Source organism: Ochotona curzoniae, unplaced genomic scaffold (assembly GCF_017591425.1).
Source record: "Ochotona curzoniae isolate NIBS_2020 unplaced genomic scaffold, NIBS_Ocur_1.0 patch143, whole genome shotgun sequence".
Taxonomy (NCBI): Eukaryota; Metazoa; Chordata; class Mammalia; order Lagomorpha; family Ochotonidae; genus Ochotona; species Ochotona curzoniae.
The window spans coordinates 21586-34904 of NW_024466688.1; the positions used below are offsets into that span (position 1 = coordinate 21586).

At 33.7% G+C, this 13319-nt stretch overlaps 1 protein-coding gene across 1 annotated transcript in view; it reads left to right on the plus strand.

The window, feature by feature from the left end:
* LOC121166485 (E3 ubiquitin-protein ligase TRIM33-like) overlaps nucleotides 1–13319 on the plus strand; it is a gene marked incomplete at its 5' end in the record, with an annotated part of 66859 nt that overhangs the window by 17599 nt on the left and 35941 nt on the right. The window contains 6 exons of the mRNA XM_040995613.1: nucleotides 3770–3886; nucleotides 6330–6444; nucleotides 8393–8539; nucleotides 9735–9852; nucleotides 11530–11804; nucleotides 12442–12606. Coding sequence (XP_040851547.1) covers nucleotides 3770–3886; nucleotides 6330–6444; nucleotides 8393–8539; nucleotides 9735–9852; nucleotides 11530–11804; nucleotides 12442–12606 — 937 coding nt within the window. The remainder of the gene's footprint in view (nucleotides 1–3769; nucleotides 3887–6329; nucleotides 6445–8392; nucleotides 8540–9734; nucleotides 9853–11529; nucleotides 11805–12441; nucleotides 12607–13319) is intronic.

The following is a 13319-nucleotide window of genomic DNA, read 5'->3' on the forward strand; positions in this document are numbered from 1 at the left end:
ATTATTTTTTATTGGAAAAGCAAATATACAGAGAGGAGGAGAGACAGAAAGATTTTCCATCCATTGATTTATTCCCCAAGTGGCTGCAACGGCCGGAGCTGAGCTGACCCGGAGCCCGGAGCCAGGAGCCTGTTTCTGGTATCCCACACGGCTGCAGGTTCCCAAGACCCTGGGCTGTCCTTGACTACTTTTCCAGGCCACAAGCAGGGGGCTGGATGAGAAGCGGGGCTGCTGGGATTAGAACCAGTGCCCATGTGGGATCCCGGCGCATGCAAGGCGAGTACCCCAGCCACTAGGCTGCTGCACTGGGCCCCATTACTTTTTTCCTTTAGACCAACAATATATACAGGACTCTTTTGCATCTGAATCTCCCTTAACTCTTCTAGCTTTCCATTCTATATTCCCTGAAAATAAGGTGGTCGTTTTGTATATTCAGATTGTATCTACCCTTTTGCATAGGTAGTTACCTTCTTGCCAAAATTGTCTTTCAAAAAAATTCTTTCAACATCCAACTCAAGTTGTCAAACCTTAGTGTGGGAAAGAAAGTATGCATATTTTCTTATAGATATATCATGTTTTTCTGAAAAAAAATATGTGTTTGAGGTGGCACAATAGCACAGCAAGCTAATCCTCTGCCTGTGGTTCCAGCATTACATATGGATGGCAGTTTGTATCTTTTTGCTGCACTTCTGATCCAGCTCTGTGCTTACAGCTTGGCAAAGCAATATGGCATGGCTCAAGTCCTTGGGATCAGTACCCATGTGGGTAATTCCAAGGTGGTTCCCTGTCAGCTTTGACCTCAATTCTGGTCATTGTTGCCATTTGGGGAGTAAAGCAGCAGATGTAAGACCTTTTCTCTGTAAAAATCTGCCTTTCAAACAAAAATAATAAACAAATCTAGGGGGAAAAAAAGAATAATTATTTTTGTTTTTCTCTTAAATGGATCTGGATATTTCCAGAGATGTAAAACATTTATTTTGTGATGAGAAGTGAGGTTTATATGAAAATAAATCTTTAAATCAGAAATTTGAATTCTTATAATAGTTGACCTTTTTAACCAAATACTTTCTTATTTGCTGACATCATTAAGCCTCAGGGAAACCTTGAAAATATAAGTAAAACTCCTGACGTCCAAAAGGTTAACGTGGAATTTTAATTTCAATTTTGTGCACTTTTAACACAGTACAGTTTTAGTGTGTGAAACAAATCAAATGTTGCTCTTCAGTGAAGAAATAGTGGTTGGTTAGGTCCCTTTTGTTGCAGTAGAACCTCTTTAATTTTTTTTTTTTTAAATTGTAGTACCTACATGCTTTTGGTGCTGCTTCGTATCTTCTACGACATATAATGTGTTTGACTTTATGGATTAAGTTTTTTAAATGCTGTGTAGAAATAGTTAAACTGGTAAATTTTTTATGTACATTTTGCCACGATAAAACATTTCCTTGGGGCACAGAGCAAAACCTTACTTAACAAATGTTTTCCTAGAATGCATTTCCTTCACTTGCTGCCCACTGTGCCCCGGCTGATCTCCCTTCTCATTTTATTGCTTGAATCCTACCACTAAGCAAGTTTTATTTATTTTAAAAAGAACTTTTAATGTTAGCGATTTTATGGCATTTCCCCTAATGTAGAGGGGACTCTCACTTGAAGACACACACACGTGATTTATGCAGTTTTTCTTCTCAGTTCTTGCCTGTTACTTTAATGATTTCAGTGTCAGAACTTGGAACATTTCATTTCCAGTGGCTTTGTCTTGATTCCACTTTAAGCATTCCATTTTCAGGCTGGGGTCATTGCCGTAATTGTTATATAACCTCTGAAATCACCAACAGTGAAGTCAGTTTTTCCAGCATGTTTGTTTGACCTTCCTACTAATGCTATATCTTTATCTCATCTGAACTCCTGTAATAGTTACTAGGTTTTCCCTTGCACTTTCTTCATGTCTTTTTATCTTTCTATATAATGAGCTTCCCAGAATGTGAACCTGGTGGTTGTTAACATTCTTGTTAGATTTTCTCAGGGACTTCCCACTAGATAGAGAATAATGTCTAAATAGCACAATGTACCCTACCCTTCTCCCTTTCTTAGTCGGCTTCAGGGTTTTATCAGTTATTGTCAAATTCTGACCATTGAATTTTTTTCCTTGGTGGTATTGAAGTATTTTTACCTTAGAATGCTGTTCTGACTTCTCTATGAAGCTTTCCTCAGTGTTGAGGCTGACTTGGATACTAGGTTTTGTTGCAATAATCACATATCTATGTATTTTTAAATAGTGAGGTCTGTTTTCATATTTGTGTTTATTTGTTACTAGAGTATGAAACACAATGGACTATTTTATCCATGAAAAAAAAAAGAACAAAACTTTAACTTTTTTTTTTTTTAAGATCTATTCTTACTTGGAAGGCAGATTTTGCAGAGAGAGGAGACAGACATCTTCCAGCCACTGGTTCATTCCCCAAAAAGCTTTACTGGTCAGAGCTGGTCCAAAGTCAAGGGCCTAGAACTTCAACGCTCCCACATGGTTGCAGGGACCCAAGGACTAAACTATCCTCCTCTGCTTTCCCGGGCTATTAGCAGGGAGCAGGATCAAAAGTGGAGCAACTGGGACCAAAACTGATGTCCGTATGCAGTGCCAGAGGATAAGCTTGTACCACCAGTCCAAGTCAAGTTTTTTTTAAAAATTGATTCGAAAGGCAGAGTGAGAGATATCTTTGATCATCTGGTTCACTTCCTAAATGGCTTCAACAGCTAAGTGCAGGACCCCAAGCACCTGGGCCATCTTCTGTTGCCTTCCTATTCATGTTAGCAGGGAGTTGGATTGTGAGCGGAACAGCCAGACCTCAAACTGGCACTTCAGTGTGCGATGCTGGCATTACAGGAAGTGGCTTACCTGCTGCATCACAATGCCAGACCTAATATTTTTTGGCATAATAATTTAGAAAAAGGAAATAAAATTACCAAAGAATGTTGTTGATATAGCTTAGTAACCAAAAAGAAACCTAAGCTTAATATTAACTCTTAAGTTTTCAGTATAAAAAAAATTTTAGTATATACCAGCTGTGTTTATAAAGTTACAATAACACTTGTTGGTAATATTTTAAATTGATATATGCTTTCAGGAAATTTTTGTTTGGAGAAATTATTTCAGATGTGATTATAGAGATACATATATCTCTATCTCTATATATATCTATATATAAAAGGCATGCAAAATTGCATGTAATTATTATACTTATAAAGCATAATTAAAAGAGTAAGGAATGTGTATTATGGTAGCATTGGTGGTGATCTTTTTGAGGCTGGAAGTGTTCATGGTTGGTTCCCTCTTTTGATAGTATTTTCTATAATGTGGCTGTACCTAATGTCTTTTAAAAGGTACTTAATTTGTTTCTATTATTTTGATTTTTAAAAAAATGAAGTCCTGAATTAAAACTCTTAATCGGTGGTAGTTGACTTTCTTTTTGAGTAAATTTTTCTTTTTATGATAGTTTCCCTGGTTCTTAAGGGAAGGAATTGCCAGTTAGAAGCTGCTGATGAAGGGAGAAGGAGGAAAAGTGTAATTATGAGTTTAAAATTATCTATATGAAATACATGAAATCTGTTTTGTTTACATAAATTTATAGAAAATTGTTACTGAGGTGTGCAGTAGGAGTGCTTGGTATATGGAATTGATAATTTATGTTGAAATTTCAAGATCAATACATATGCTTGTTCCAAGATTTTAATAATAGATTTTTTGCTTCAAATGTAATTTTGTTTTGTTTTGAAGGTATCAATTTTTGGAAGAAGCTTTTCAAAATCAGAAAGGTGCAATTGAGAATCTACTGGCTAAGCTTCTTGAGAAGAAGAATTATGTTAATTTTGCAGCTACTCAAGTGCAGAATAGGTAAATGTGTTGCCTTAAATCCGTAATTTTTCTACAAAGATTGTTAAAGTGGGTCCACTTTAAATTTGTTTTTCTACTATAATATTTTAAGCATAGATAAAAAGCTTTCTTCTTGGAGGGAAATGGTATAGTTTGAATTTGGTATTATTTTTGTTGGTTAAGCAAATTTCAACCAGCCAAAACTGTTATACTCTTTTAAATTACATCTTTATTTTATAATAAGCAAAACCCTACTCCATTAGCCTTTAACACAGGAAAACAAATTAATATTAAGACCATTGAAGTACACAAATGAGAGACTGTGTGTAAATATAAAATGTTCAGGAGAGAATATCAAAATTAACAGATATTCCCATCTGTGAAATAGGCATTAAAAATAGAACTTATCTTAATAGGTGCATATAAGATGAATATAGAGTAAAATTATGGGCACATAGCAAATTGTCAGATTTTAGCTTCTTTTGTTTTTATATTTGCCATTATTATTTAAAAGTTATTTATTTTGATATATTTGTGAATAAATAATTTATAGTAAAAGTGAGAGTAAGTTACATGAGAGAGCAAATTAAAGAAGTTAGAACTTTTGCACTGTAAAGATAAGCACTTGGAGCTGACATAATTACAACTTGTCAATTCCTAGAGGTATGAATAGGTATGTGTTTAGTTTGTTGATTTAAAACCATATTTTATAAACACAAAAAATAGACTGAAATTCAGAGACACGTGTGTTATGATGAAGTTTGCATAAATTTCAAACTTTTGTTCATCAAAACCTTTATACTTTATGTTTTTCATAAGCCACTTGAAGTTATCCTCATATGCCAAAAATACTAAGTAGTTGAATACATCCATGAAATAGTACTTTAACATATGGCAGAAATTTTCATCTTAAGTGATACAAAAAGGAAAGAAAAGGCTCTTCCAGGGCTTCTAGTAGATAAAATAATTATAAAGACATTGTTATTTGATGGTTTTCTCCATCAGAATGTTTTAGGTTAAATTACTAATATGCTACGGTTGTGTTGGATAACTTTACCTTCTCACAATTGATAGATAAATGTCCCCTTTCAGAGGAAGTTGATTTCATATAGTGATCCCATATTTTTATATGTAAATTTTTGAAATGTAAAAATCTTTGCAGATGTTTCTGAACTTATATATAGAAGTATAACAAATCATTTACCTGTTAATAAATTGCAAAGGGTTGGAAGAATTAGTGACTTCATCTCCAAAGAGCTTAAAAAGAAGTATTAAAGTCTCTTGTGAAAATTTCCCTTGTAAATCATAATATTCATTGACCTCTCCATTATTTTTTGTAGTACACATTTTTTCTTAGTAGTTGAATACTTGCTCAACTTGTTTAGGCTTAGTAAAAATAGCTACAGCTAAGAATTTTCTGCATTTAGCATGCTTACTGTTTTTAACCTTTGGCTTAATCATTTTATCTTTGAGACTTTTACTGCATATTGTTAGTAACTAGTGCCCTTTTTTTTTTTCAGTGTCTTCCATTCAATCTAATAAGACAAGAACACAATTCAATTAAATTTTCAAATAAGTATCCAAATAAGTATTGCTATACAGACAAAGAAAGATAAATAATATTACTGTTGCTTGGAGTGTTTTTCAGTTATTTGAATTTGGCAAATAAAGGTAGTTTAAGGGCTGAAAGTGCGGATTATAGTTTGTACAGAAGTAAAATGTGTGACCATTGAAGGCTGCTTCTACTGATTGTTGTTGATGTCTTATTGTATTTATATTGGTGGAATTCCTCACCTTCTATTTTATAAGTATTAACGTATTAGCCACTTCATGTTTGCAATCCAACTTTAATAAACACTGTCAGTGTTTGTAGCTCTTTCTAAAATTATCTTAATATTTATTCTTTTGAGTGGATTGAAAATGTTTTATGCATTTTGCTTTATGCAGTAGACGTCCATTTTGAGAACACATTAAAGATATATCTGAATACATGTGAAGTGGTTAAGTTATAAATGAAAACAAATTCTCCTGAGTTCAACTCTTACCCTTTCAGAAAGATAATATCAGTTGTGATATCATTCCTTTGCACATTGTTCTTTTAAAGCATTATGATTAAATAGAATCAATGTGCCAATTTGACACTAATTAGCCATCCTTGGTATCAGATCTTTTTTTTCACATCAGTGTCATAAATGACTAAGGAAATTACCATCCAGCTTAATAAACTTGCCTTTATGTGCTTGATTTAATATTACTAAATACTGAATTCATTCTTTGTCTGTATACATAGCTTGTTTGGACCAAATTGAGTGGTCAGGTTTGCTGAAACATAGGTTTTACATTTTGACAAAGTTTTAATTTTAATTACTCGGTTAAGTGCCCAGTTGGATGAATTTCTGTAACAGTTGATGCCTCAGAGACATAGGATAAGTTGATAACCTAATGATGCATTTCTCTTATTCAGGATAAAAGAAGTAAATGAGACTAACAAACGAGTAGAACAGGAAATTAAAGTGGCCATTTTCACCCTTATCAATGAAATTAATAAGAAAGGAAAATCTCTCTTACAGCAGCTAGAGGTATGGTTCAAAGCCAAAATAAAACAAAAACTGCTTCTCTTGCTCTTTAGCTGTTTTTAATGTTTATTGAAAGCTCTTTTAGATGGGTTGGGGGGTATGGAAGTAAAGTAAAATATAAAATGAAGGGTTTTTTTTCATTTGCTACTGGGAAAGAGACCCTTTTTTTCTTTTTAAAGTTACTTTGGAGCCCAGTTAATGACACTGATTTTAACGATATGCATCAGGAGATAGTATATCCTCTTAGAAGTGAAATAATGAAATGTGATGTAAAATGAAGACAAAGCAAGCCCACATTTCTTACCCCTGCCCCACAGGGCACCTCCATATAAAAAATGCGTGTTGAGCATCTGCTTGAGTCTTGTAAATATACTTTTTTCAAAAATGCTACTTATTTTAAATTGTACAACCCTTTAAACTTAGTCGATAATTTGGTAGTATTAGGTCTTTGTTTTATCTGTTTTGAGGTTAATATTATAGATATCCATGTCTAGATGAGAATCTAGTTAGTTTGTGAAATACAAATTAGTTTCTAACTGGATTTGTCTCGTTGGCCCTCAGTTGATTTGTTCTCAGCACCTTTCAAGAATAAATCTTCTAAGCTGTTGAAATTTTGAAACATTTGTGGGTTTTTTTTTTGTTTGAAAATTTCATGTTCTTAATAACTAGGCTCAAATGGCATAGGATTATGTTATCTGCAAGCCTAAATATAAAAATATAAGCTATGTATTTGACTGTTTGACTTCTGTTAACCTCAGATTGTCAACAGTAGCTTTTATATGAACAGAATGTTTCTCTGAATTTCTTTTAAATATTCCTTTTCCATTGAAACATAGTTGTAAGATGAAAAGTACCCTCCCTGTTTCTTTGAAATTGGGGATCTCTTTCTTGCTGTATCTCTAGCCTATTGCATTTAACCCTGACAGATTATTTTTCCCCTTCATGTGAATGGAGAGCACGTAGCAGTAACTTTTTTGATACATTTTAATTTATTGTAAATATATTTTAGCTGTAAATCTAAAAATATTTGTAAAATGTTTTAAGAGCTTTTGAATCAAACGTTTTTGATTCTTATGTATGAAATATATGAAACTACTTACATGATGGTCATTTGAAAAATGGATGTTAACAGCTTTGTTAAAGAGAGGTTTTCCAAAGTTTTATAAAACTGGATTTCTAGTGAAGTTGCAACCCAAACTTCTCATTAAAATACATTTGTCACTTTATAAGTGAATACCTTGTTTCTTGAGGAACAACATTGTGCAGTAAAACATATAGTATCGTTTTGGGGACAACTTAGTTAAGAAAGCAGTAGATAGATTATTTGGCATGCTATCAAAGTGCATGGAAGATACCGATTCCTTCTGAAAGTTCTTATAAAGCAGTTTATTTTTCCTTTGCTGCATTTTCCTGTAATTGATTTTTTTAACCTCGTCAGTCCTCCCTTCCACTTTGTTCTTTATGAACTTTGCTCATACCGAAAATTTTTTTAATTCTTCCTCTTACATTTTTGGAATTTTATCTTTTTCAGTTAGTAAGGGAAGAGATTTTCGCTTCAGCCTCTTCTTGCCTCATCAGTAGGTGGCACTAGTAGCACAACATTTTTCATTGGCCTGAAATCTGTAGTCAGCTTATATTATATAAAATTATTTCTAAAAAGTCATTATCCCTGAAATTATTTCTAAAAGCTCATAAACATATTAGGTGCTAAAAGAAAAGACACATTAGTCAACATTAGTTTCTGTAACTGGACTGCATTTTAATGTAGAGAATTGAGTTTTAGACCCATTGTGATCAGTGAATCTGATCAATCACAGGCTCATTAAATAGCTATAACTTTTCCACTTTTTCCATTTTTAAAGGAACGATAGGTATTATGTCAATTTGCAATAGAAATTTGGATTTTTTTTTTCATACAGAATTCTTCAGTGAAGCTGTTTTTCTGTTTCAGAATGTTACAAAAGAAAGACAGATGAAGTTATTACAGCAGCAGAATGACATCACAGGCTTATCCCGGCAGGTGAAGCATGTTATGAACTTTACAAACTGGGCAATTGCTAGTGGCAGCAGCACAGCACTGCTATACAGCAAGAGACTGGTAAGACATTTAGTATCTTTACTTTTTCTTGATTGGCTTTATTGAAATGTTTACATTCAGTGTACTTCTGTTTAAGGTATAAATTTGAATTTTGACAGATTTTACCACCACCATATCAAGTTATAGGATATTTTTCATCACTTCCAAAAATATGTTTGGTGTCCTTTACCTTGGCCTCACACTACCACTGAGCTGTTTTCTTTCATTTTCTAGAATTCCATATAAGTGGAACCATTTAATATGTACTATTTTGAAGATACCTGGTTTGTTAAAGCAACTTATTACCAGAAATGGCAGAAATACAAACATAAATTTCATGGATTTAATTCCTAATTTAAATATTGACAAAAATCTATTGCATCTGAGATTGACCCTGTGTACAATAGTATGTGATCAACTTTGTGGAATTAAATGATAGAATACAAACTTTTTCAGCATAAGCTCCATCAAGCTCAAGACACATTTTTATAAATAAGTGATGACACCAGGCATTCCCTGAAGATCTGAGCTGCTGGGAATTTATTCCTGTTAGTACAGTCTTTTTTTGTGTTATTAACTGAAAAAGAGTGAATACCATTTTAATGATGTTTTAAGACCAGGTGCTAGTAAAACCTTGTTTCAGATTTTGTTAAAAATCTTAAAAGAAATGCATTAGGATCTTGATCCCCCTTACTTAAAAATTAATTTGAAAGCCCTGCCTTTGTGTGTAACTGATCAGGGGATAATAGTTCTGGTACCCATGCCATAGAGTCTGCTTTAATTTTCAGTCAGTTTTGAAAGCTGAACTAATGGAAATGTCTGTGGTATTGGCTGTTCTTTCTGTGGTTAATTGTCTTGCCTGTGCTTATAAGAAGTTACCGTTCTAAACTGCCAACTTTTAGAACATGGTCGCCATAGACTTTTAGGGTACTTAAGTATACGTTTGATGCTTTTTCTTGGTTCCATTTTAGCAGATTTCAAATTGCTCAAATAGTGGCTACTTTCAAGCTGATGTCTTGGTTCTTTTTGTGCCTCAAGATGGAGTCTAACATGTTGTAACTAATTAGTATGAGTTTATTTTGTTGAAAAACATGTTGTAGTTCTTTTAAAGTACAGTTTCTAGGAATTTTTTTCAAGATTATTTGTATAAGCCTTTTTCAATGTCTGCATTTTTGGGATTTAATTTTTTAAACTAATGTGGCTTTTTTCCTTTAAGATTACTTTCCAGTTGCGTCATATTTTAAAAGCGCGATGTGATCCTGTCCCCGCTGCTAATGGAGCGATACGTTTCCATTGTGATCCTACCTTCTGGGCAAAGAATGTAGTTAATTTAGGTGAGAAGTAATAAGTCTTAATGAGTGTAACTTGAAACACTGAATTGGGAAAAAATATTTAAGATAAAATTTAGATTAAAAAAAATTTAAAATGTATACTTGGAAAATTGTGCTGTTCTTGGGAATCTCACTTTAGCTATGACTTGCTTTTGTTACTGCATCATCGTATATTTATGTGGTGTTTTTTAATATGTATCATTTATAACTCTACCTTGTCTTTTAAGTACCATTTTTATGGACTATTTCTTACATAAAAACAACTATTTCTTAATTCTTTGAAGAATTTCTTAGTTTATACCAGTTACATACAGAAAGAAGATTTTCAGAAAGCTGGCATGTGTGATAGTCATGTCTCCAGGGATATTAGAATGAATGTAGTTTTCACATGAAAGAGAGGGCTATGCTTTTGTCACTCCAAGATCTAGACCCAAAAGCCATTGGTAAAAGATACAGAGAACTCAATTTAAGGTAAAATAATAATAACAACAACAACAACAAAAAAAACCTCCCTGCAAGAATTGTCTGGATTAAGTCACTTTTGCAATATGTTAAATTCTAAACAGTGAGAACTGCAAAAACTGAACTGGATGGTCCTTTGTTTAAAGAAAAAAATAAAAATAATCTGCTGAAAATAGACACTCAGATTTTGCTATAGTCAAGGCCAATATCAAATTGTTTTTCTGTGGTATCGCTGTTTAGAATGACTTTTACATTTTCAAGCATTGTACCAATGCAAAAAACCAAAGGAAGGCTGTTTGACAAATTTCACATGGCCTGCCAAGAATAACATAGTTAACTGTCTGGCCCATTATAGGAAATACTTGCCAAATTTTATAGCTGTCTGTTAATTTGAAATTTATGCTCTACTTAGAAAGGTATGGCTCTGTGAAAAGCAAGAAAAACTGTTGCTTTTAAGAACATGAATTGTTTTTAAAGATATACAGTATTTCCACAGAAGACAGTTTTGTAGCAGTGTGTTACTCTGCCCTGTACATTTTGATATTTCAAAGGCAGTTGAAGACAGTATTGGGAGACTAGTATTAGTATCTTAAACTCTTCTTGGGAGAATGCAAGACCAAGTAGATGAGTAGCCTGTACTATTTCTTTGAGTTCTTAATTTTCTATACATCTCTGTACATATAGAATGAGAGCAGGGTCTGGGCTTGTTGTATAGCAAGTTGAGCTGTTGCCTGTGACACTATCATCCTGAACGAATATTGGTTCAGTTCCCAACTGCTTCACTTCCAATTTGGCTAATGTGTCTGGGAAAGCAGCAGAAAATGGCCCAAGTATTTCTGCTCCTGCCAGTTACGTGGGAGACTCGGATGGACTTCCACGTTCCTGGCTATTACCTGGCCAAACCTTTCCTGATAGGGCCATTTGGGAAGTGAATCATTGGATTAAAGTTCTCTGTTTATATCTCTACCTTTCAAACAAATTAGTTGAACACAAACATGAGAAAATATTATTCTAGATAATGAAATCATTTTTTGACTTTTGACTATGTTAGGTTTCTGATGACACTATATTTAAGCATAATTCCTATCCATGTTGTGCCTCTGGAATCTTTGAGATGCTGATAGTTGTCAGAGGAAGCAAAAAGCTGGTGGTCTGATCACTCTGCAAAGTAATTGAATTAGTTGGTAATGTGCAAATTTTCTTTTTAAAATCCTTCAGGTAATCTTGTAATAGAAAGTAAGCCAGCTCCTGGTTATACTCCTAATGTTGTAGTTGGGCAAGTTCCTCCAGGGACGAACCACATTAGTAAAACCCCTGGACAGATTAACTTAGCACAGCTTCGACTCCAGCACATGCAACAACAAGTATATGCACAGAAACATCAGCAGTTGCAACAAATGAGGATGCAGCAACCACCAGCACCTGTACCTACTACAACAACAACAACACAGCAGCATCCTCGACAAGCAGCCCCTCAGATGTTACAACAGCAGGTCAGTATAATGGTGCTGTATCACTGGCAAGTGAAGGTGATCTCAGAACTACACTTTGTCCTAGACAGATGAATTATACCTTTCAGAACAGGATTTAAAGGTCAGAGTTTAAATATTTGCTCTGTTGTGATATGAAGGAGATTTGAATAAAGTTAATAAGTAGATGATTTATGAGAAACAAAATTAATTCACTAACTGCTCTAGAAGTTCTTATCCCTCAACACCACATTCTTTTTGTTTCATGTATGCTGTGGTCAAAGAACCCCGCTTTGTTTTTGTCCCAAACTGATCTGGTTCTTCATGCATTTATTCAAATCATTCCAATTCCCTTGGCTAGCTTGCTCCATCACATTGACATACATTGCTGAAGATGGGATATGATGATAATGCTTTAAATATAAGCCTATATCCATAAATATCCTTGAGAGAGGATAATAGGAAAATTTGGAAATGATACACAAACACTAGTTAAATTGCTAGTCTTGACTTGAGGCTAGAAATGAGAAGAATGACTCACCTTGCTACTTAATGCATTTTATACCCTTCTGTCTTGACTAACTTAAAGTTTTACCATAATATTTTGTAATAGCTTTATTTGGAAAATTGTTATGTGAATTGCGATTTCTGTTTCTTATAGCCACCAAGACTGATCAGTGTGCAAACAATGCAAAGAAGCAACATGAACTGTGGAGCTTTTCAGGCCCATCAGATGAGACTGGCTCAGAATGCTGCCAGAATTCCAGGAATCCCCAGGCACAGCAGCCCTCAGTATTCCCTGATGCAGCCACACCTCCAAAGACAAGTATGCCTAGAGTTACATTTGTAAGAATCACACAATTTTAAATCTAAAAGACACCATTTAAAAAAAAATCGGTTAGTGGAGGTTAGTCTTTGATATGTTTGAGAATTTGATTAATGCTCTATATCCTTTTATTGAAGAAAAATCATACAGGTGAAGTTTTGTATTCGGTTTTAAGAGCTTCTTTGATCTCTTTAAACTGCTCATGTTTATATATTAAAAATCCCTGATGCAGTTCAAATCGTTCAGTTTGTTGAAGTGAATAATTCAAAGTGCTTATGATTTAGCTGTAGTCACAAGAGATAATGATAAAAATCAAGATCTGAATATTGGTTTCTCAATACTTTTCTTTTAATATGGGCTTTTGATCCTAATTAATTGACAAAAAGTTGCAGGTAGTGGAGCTGGCTAATGTTTTTTTGTTGTTGTTGTTTTTTCTCTCTCCAAGTATATTGGGTTTTTCTTTTTTTAGGGTGTAGATAGACTTAATCTTGAAAAATAAACTTTTTTGGTAGACATGTTTGATACTCTTTGCCGGAACAGTAGTTTATATTTGTAAGGTAGATGTGATTATATAATAAGGCAGTTTTAACATAGCTTTTCTGGTTATAAAATAAGGGAGTTCATTTTTTGGCTTTTACAGTGGTGTTTCTGAAAATAGGCTTTAAAAGCAATTTAAATTCCTATTCTGTTTGGGTGAAATGGGGAACTCTGGC